At 42.8% G+C, this 7,849-nt stretch overlaps 1 protein-coding gene across 1 annotated transcript in view; it reads right to left on the bottom strand.

Moving 5' to 3' along the window:
* GOPC (golgi associated PDZ and coiled-coil motif containing) overlaps nucleotides 1–6,779 on the bottom strand; it is a 45,556-nt gene extending 38,777 nt beyond the window's left edge. Inside the window, exon 1 of the mRNA XM_004613996.2 lies at nucleotides 6,246–6,779. Within this exon, the coding sequence (XP_004614053.1) occupies nucleotides 6,246–6,533 (288 nt within the window). The 5' untranslated portion in view covers nucleotides 6,534–6,779. The remainder of the gene's footprint in view (nucleotides 1–6,245) is intronic.
* Between the last annotated feature and the right edge of the window lie 1,070 nt (nucleotides 6,780–7,849).

Here is a 7,849-nt window from a genome sequence, read left to right on the forward strand (position 1 = left end):
ACATAAATCAACCTGATATCTATACTCAAAGAAATTACTCTCAACGCAAATTGATTTAGGAGTACTAAAGTAGGTTAAAATAAAACCTTAAAGTAGGTTAAAATGAGTTCATCAAGAAAAATGCTACTCCCTTGGGTCAGCTTTCACAAACATTTGACAGTTCAGATTATTTCACCTAAGTCATGGTCCACCAAAGAACACACCTTATACCAACAGAGGTGCAGCAATGACTAATTATAGTTCAATATAATAAACTTAAAGAGTCCAGTGGAGTTCAAAGTGTTAACACAAACTCTGCAAGAGAAGATTCATAAAGAAGTGACATGAAGAAAAGCCTTCACAAGATGGTGATGTAAGTGATGCCTTGGAAGAGTGGATTTTTGATACTACAGACAAAGGGACAGAGAAACCATGGTACAAAAAAGCCTATGCCAAAGTAGAAATGCCATGAAAAGCAAGGCCTATTTAGAGAACTGCAAACAGATGAGTTTTACTGAGGCAAAAAGCAAGTGAAAAAGGGTGATAAGAAAAGTAAGAACAGGCTGGGTTCTATCTCTATACTGCAATTTGAATTTCAGCCCATATAGAAACAGTGAAAAAATCAGGGGTCTTTTAGATGTCAATCATAAAAAAGGAATTATTTGGGGGGGTCAGAGAGAGTACAGGGGGTAGGGTACATGCCATGCATATGGCCAACCTAGGTTCAATCCCATCATTATAAAAAGTCTCCTGAGCTCCTCTAGGAGTTATCCCTGAGCACAGAACCAGGAGTATGCCTTGTGCACAACCGGATGTGGCCCAAAACCAAAAAGATGATTTTCTAATTATTTTGGTAATGAAAGATTTGCAGAGTTAAGAAGCAACTCAGAGACTACGTTAAGAAACATACAAGGAAGAATTAGGATATAACTGTACAACCTTCTAAACTCAACTCACTGTCATTTGACAAGATCTGCTTCTTCTAGTTTCCTTACTTCAACAAATGATCTGAGTATCCTAGCATTGTCATAACAAATTACCAGAAACTTAGGAGCATAAAAGAAGAGAAATGTATTCTCCTACAACTCAGGATGTATGGTATCAGGGTGTTGGGACACTGAGAAACTGCCCTAAGCCTATTACCTACTGCTTAGTGGCTGCCAAAATGCTATTCTTATTCCCTCCCCCCTTAAAAAAGGAAACAAAACAAAACATTATTTTGGGGGTGGGGTGACACACATGGCAGTGCTTACTCCTGGTTCTGTGTCAGGGATCACTCCTGGTAGGGCTCAGGGAACCATATGTGGTGCTACCAGGGATCAAACCTGGGTCAGCTGTGTACAAGGCAAGTGCCCTACCCACTATACTATCACTCTCTTGTTCTCTCTCACTCTCTTAAAAAAAAAAAAAAAAAACAGTGGTGCTCTGTGCCGACTCCTGGCTTAATGCTCAGGGGTTGCTACCATGAGGAGTCAGGGATCAAAACTGAGCCTCCTACATGCAAAATATATTCTTAATCCTTTGAGCTATCTTTGTGGCTCTTCTTGGCATTTCTTGAAGACATCACTCCAATCTGCTTTCTTTCCTAGATCTTTATAGGACCACGCATTAGATTTAGGGTCCACTCAAACCCACTGTGATTTTATCACCATCCTTATATTAATTTCACGTGCAAAGACACTATTTCCAAGTAAAGTCACACTCTGAGTGAAAGTGAATTGCAAGGGCACATTAGTCAACCCATTACAGGTATCAATCATGTCTTCTGCTCTCATAGCACAAACCAACTTCCTTTCACCTTCTCAAATGTAGTATGAACATGCCCACTACAAGTGCGTTCCATTTCCTATTGAATGCCATACAGTTCTGTTTCTCTTAGCCTACTTAATATAAGCTTTTTGTTTGTTTGGGGTTTCTTGAGGTCCCCCAAGTGCTGCTCAGAAGGTCTGGGAAGATCCCGACAATTCTTGGCAAATGTACCAGTGATTCAATGCGACGACCTGAGCATGAAGTGCTATGGGGGCCCAGCGGTACTGGGAATTACCTGGGGTGACGCCAGCAGTGACTAGATGCCTCCAGAGTCATGTTGGAGGGCATCCAGGGCAATAATAGCAATATCAAGCAACCATGCAGTGCCAAGATAGAAGAGTGGCTCGGCTACATGCAAGGCAGGCATCTTAAGCTCTGTACCATCTCTCCAGCACTCCGCCTTTTTCTTAACTCAAGAGTCACTTCTTCAAGGACGCTTTTCTTGGGGCTGGAGCGATAGCACAGAAGGTAGGGTGTTTGCTTTGCATGCGGCCAATCCAGATTCAATTCCCAGCATCCCATATGGTCCCCTGAGCACTGCCAGGAGTAATTCCTGAGTGCATGAGCCAGGAGTAACCCCTGTGCATCACCAGGTGTGACCCAAAAAGCAAAAAAAAAAAGAAGAAGAAGAAAGGAAGCTTTTCTTAATCTCTCAGAACAGGCTCTCAATTCTCTCAATGCATCTTTCATAATATTGATCAAAGTTGCAATTTTACATTTCTATAAATATTCCATCAAATTTCCCAATGGAATCCAAGCTTCAGAACATCAATTTCTGTTAGTTTTTGCTCTCCACTATTAGTTTAAGTACTCAAAAGTCCAGGTCAATGCCATACAGTAGCGTCGCTGCTTTAAATCAACATAGCAACTGATTATGAGTGGCATAAGTCTAGACCAGTGTTTCTCAATTTTTTTTCTAACCACGCCCCTCTTCGTTCTTGTCCTACAGGTTGCACCCTAGTCTTGAACAATGACACCTCCCTCTCCGCCCCCATTTATGTGGCTTTTCACTTGTGGCTCTTTGGAATACCCTGTGAGTCCTCACAGAGCCACATGGCCGCCAGCTGAGAAATGCTGGAAAAGTTTCCCCACTGACTACTGAAAACATCAAATGATATTTAAAAAGAGATTAACTGAGGGGCCAGGGAGACAGCTGAGGCCACAGGCATGTGCAAGTCCCTGAGTTCAACTCTTCACACCATATATGGTCCTCCAAACACCAAGCACTGCAGGATGTGGTCCTGGTGACCCCTAAGCACTGTGAGGCAGAGGGAGGAAAGGAATGGAAATAGGAAGGAAGCAACAAAACAAGGGAGATTTAAGGCTTTTACTGAGGAAAAAGAATGTGATAGTAGGTGTGTTTAGCTCTTGTTTTAAAGAAGGGGTCAACTAAAGAAAGCAGTAAATTATTTCAAGGTACTTTTTCAAAAATACTGGTTCTCCGGGCTGGAGAGATAGCACAGCGGGTAGGGTGTTTGCCTTGCACGAGGCCAGGGGTAATTCCTGAGTGCAGAGCCAGGAGTGACCCCTGTGCATCATCAGGTGTGACCCAAAAAGAAAAAAAAAATACTGGTTCTCAACCTTCACTCTATTCCAAATGCCTTTATTACTACTATTACTACAGCCATTCCAGCCAGTGCCTGTGACCTTAGCACAGACAAGTTTGTAACTTGTAACATGAATTCTAAAGCAGCTAGAATGTACAAAAGTGATGATTAAAATGGCACCTCAAAATATTCTGATACACTATCCCTACCCATTTCCTTTTGGGTATCCCTCTCTCCCAAATATAATGGCAAGAAAACATTATATGGTTGCCATTTGTATTTAATTTTACTATGTAAACTGAGATTTATTTACAAAAAGTTATGTTTTCCTAATTACTACATTAATAACAAATGTGGTTTGGTATTTCCTAAAGATATGATGACAAGGGTCAACCCAGAAGAATACTCATGACCAATTTAAATAACCTATGTGTTAGTAATGGAATTTAAGTATTTATGCTGTGAATCTGTTACATGAAACTTTACAAATACCTTTAAATATTTGTCTCAATGTGCATATCCTTAAAACAGTAACATTTGTCCAATCCATTTACCAAGACACAAAACAGAAATAGAAAATATGGAAATATTTCCTAAGACTTTAAAATCTAAAAAAAATGACAATATATAGAACTATCTCTGGAATTCTGTAGATAATAGCATATTTATTCTAAGAGGGACTCATGATAAATACCCTCTCTCCTCAACTTATTCCATGAAAACCCTAAAAACTGCTAATGTTCAAAGTTTAATCTACTGTTAATAGCAAACTGTAAAAAATTAAACTGATATAAAAAATTGATCTCCCCCATTTTCTACAATCTTTAAATTAAGAGTATGAAGCATGTTGAAGAAACATGTCCATATCTAATTATCTGGCAATTTTTATTTTGAGAACACTACCACCTAAGAAAGGACATGGAGTCAGAATATATTAATATAATTTCTGGGGGGGTGTACAATTTATAAAGCTCATCATATTGATGTTCAATATTTAAAGATGAAAAAACTAAGCACCTCCTACTGACAAAATGGTCCTGCCTACAAAATTAATTTTATATCTGGCATTAAAAGATCAGTTTTAAGGTTTCCTTAAGTCACATAAAAAATGAATTCGATACTGTTTCACTTTCAAAAGCTACATATCATGGAAGATACTTCCATTTATCAATTATATCAAAACTCCCATACACGCAGAAAAGCTACTTTTGCTGTTATTTAAAGCTAGAGCACTCATTATAAAAACCAAACATAATTTCCCTACCTAAAAAAACCCGGCAGGGCGTTTGCCTTGCACACGGCCGACCCAGGTTCAATTCCTCTGTCCCTCTCAGAGAGCACAGCAAGCTACCAAGAGTATCCCGCCCACATGACAGAGCCTGGCAAGGTACCCGTGGCATATTTCATATGCCAAAAACAGTAACAACAAGTCTCACAATGGAGACGTTACTAGTGCCTGCTTGAGCAAATCGATGAGCCACAGGATGACAGTGGTACAGTGATACAGTGAAAAAAACTTTTAGAAATTATCATTAATCAAGAAAACAAGGCATTGTCATAAACTTAAACAAGGCGTGATCATTTTTATCAGTACTTCCATTCCAATCTTTTCAAAAAGAATGAATGAAATTAACAACTCTTTTGGAGAAGAATCACAAAATCTTAGACATAAAAATAACAAATTAACAATTAATTACATCACCTTTTTTATGGCTAAGAGGAAGGAGACAGAAAGAATACTAACCACTAAACAAAGACAAGATGCAAATCTGATAATTCATATAGATTTGGGTCCAAAGGGTACTCAATTTTTTTTTTGAGATTTTGTGGCTTACAACACCATTAATAATGGTTTTTCATGCACATAGAACACTCAATTATTACAAGTGATTAACAATAATTTCTTTGGAGAGCCAATATTTAAAGAGTTTTCCACAATGATCCATTTTTATCTACCCAAAAAAAGACCCAACTCCTACTTATCCAGTTAAAAAAATGATCTTGCATAATAAAATTGATCATGATTTCTAAAAATTGTAATACGCTCACCTAATTTTCTGGACAATGTGGTAGGCTTGTTTTTTTTGTTTGTTTGGTTTGCCTTATTTTGTTTCAGTTTTTACAAACACCTCCATTCCCTCCCTAGATCAAGATTAGAGACTAAAGCAAATGCTCTTCCTTCACATGCTCTCTACAAAAAAAAAAAACCCAGCCTTTGGTAAAGACAGCATAGCATAAACAAAATCTCAGTGTTAGAAGTCATTTTTCTGCAGGCTAATTCTGGAGATACCTGTAATTTAAGAACCAAATGTAAAACCGAAGAGGATACTGACATAATCGTGTCTATCCCACTACATTTTCCTAAGAGCGTTGATCAAATTCCCCTAAATAGTTCATGCGTACAGTAGGAATAGCATGTCTCTGGGCAACAATGGACGTTTATCTGAAATAGTTCCGGATAATCAAGATGCTATCTGTCCAGGCTATATACAAAAACCTCGTTTGTCAATATCAAGTCTATCTAAAAACTCAAAGGTTAAGAGGTAAAACTTGGTCTTAGGACAAACACCTCCGAGCACAAGTCTTGGTTGGCTAATGCAATATGTATGAGCAGGCTGGTGGAATGAGCCAGTTTCCTTCTCATAGATACTAGGAATGTGACTGACTGGTATGGATGTGAATGATGGTACTCCGGAGACATACGTGCAGACCTATACCCTACTTTCTACTCCAACCTCACCTCACCCCTTCCCTGCAAACACAAGTATTACACTCCCCCCGTCACCTTTCAAGCCCGGATGCCGCAGAAGGTAGATTTCTAGGATTGTTTCACGGATGCGTCTAATGGGAGCTGATGACACCGGGCTGCCTGTGCGTTGAATGTCACCCACCTCGGTGCCCACCGCTCACCTCTAGCTTGTGGTTGATCTGGGACACGGTCTGGGCTTTGTGGCAAAGCTGCGCAAAGCAGGAGCTCAGGCTGGTCATCTTCTGTCGCCCCTCGTAAGTGATGTCCGCCTGATCCGGATCGATCTCGCCCAGGAGCAGATCCACATCTACAAAGGCCTTGTCGAACTCCTTCTCCAGCACCTCCAGCCACCGGAACATGGAGACCCCGCCGGGGGAGACCCCCACCGCGCAGGAGGCACCCCCGGGGCCCCCTCCGGCTCCAGCCGGGCACGGGCCGCCCGCCGACATGGCGCCGTCTAGGGCCTCCTTCGACTGCTGCTGACCCCCCGCACCGCCCAGCAGGCGCGAGAAGAACTGCTGGAACTGCGGGGACCCCGCGCACGCACGCTCCGACGGTGCCCTCCTTTCCCCTCGCGCGGCTAACGCCGGCAATGCAAGAACCCAGCGGCAAGAGCAGCGCGGCAGAGGCGGCAGCGGTGGCACACGGAAGACACGGCCATCCCACCTCCCGGCCCGCCCCCGCTGCGCATGCGTAGCAGAGACCTGGGCGGGCGCGGCCCGGAGGTATGAAATGGGCGGGGCTAGGATGCCGCACTAGCCTATGAGAGGCGTCTGCTTGGAGCCAGCCGGCCAGCGGCCATATTGATAACTGGCAAACTCCTGGCTGGAGCCTTAGGGAACCCAGGGGCATGCCGTCGGCTTCCTAGCTGGGAAGACCGTAGAAGACCGGGGTGTCCACGTAGCAAGGAGGAAGGGCTTCCGCCCGTTTGACTTCATAGTGGGAGGGGAGCCGTTCTGGAGTTCTACAGGGAAAGTTACTCCTCTGACGTCCGGGGACTCGAGAAAGGTGGTCTGGGCATGCGCAATGTCCACGTTTTCCCTTTTCCATGTAGTTCCTGTTTAGGATGCGATGGGTGGGGTGAGTGGACGCCCCCCAGGGCCTCTTGGTTAACTCTTTAGGGCATGGGCTCGAAGTTCCAGGGAACCAGCTTAGTGCTACACATTGAAGTACAGCAGCAGATCAAATTTTGCTGAATGAACAAGTGACCTTTTGTGTGAATAAGTCTGGGAGACCTTGGGTTCAAATCTTACACCTTCACATATTAGCAGTGCCAATTTACTTATTCTTTGTAGCCTCACTTAGTGTTCAAAATTTACGTTACTGATGGCAGGAGAGACAGCTCAATTGGGCAAGAGTGTGTGCATTGCATGGAGGAGGACTGGGTTGCTCTCTGGCACAGCGTATGGTACCCTGAGCACTGCCAGGACAGACGCCCAAGCACCAAGCTGGGAGAAGTCTCTGAGCACTGTAGGGTTGGCCCCCAAACAAAAAAGGTAGAAAGAGTATGGGCAAATTGTCTGCCATAGAGACAGGGATGGGGCGTAGGTGGGGGGAAGGGAAATACTGGGGACATTGGGGATGGAAAATGTGCACTGGTGGAGGGGGTGGGTGTTTGACCATTGTTTGAAACTCAAACATGAAAGCTTTATAACCATCTCATCTCACGGTGATTCAATAAAAAATTTGTTTTAAAGAAAAGGGAAAAAATGGTGTTTTGGTTTTGTTGTGGAGGGGGTTGTTGTGGATTTTTTTTAGCTTTCGA

The sequence above is a fragment of the Sorex araneus genome, chromosome 4 (assembly GCF_027595985.1).
Source record: "Sorex araneus isolate mSorAra2 chromosome 4, mSorAra2.pri, whole genome shotgun sequence".
Taxonomy (NCBI): Eukaryota; Metazoa; Chordata; class Mammalia; order Eulipotyphla; family Soricidae; genus Sorex; species Sorex araneus.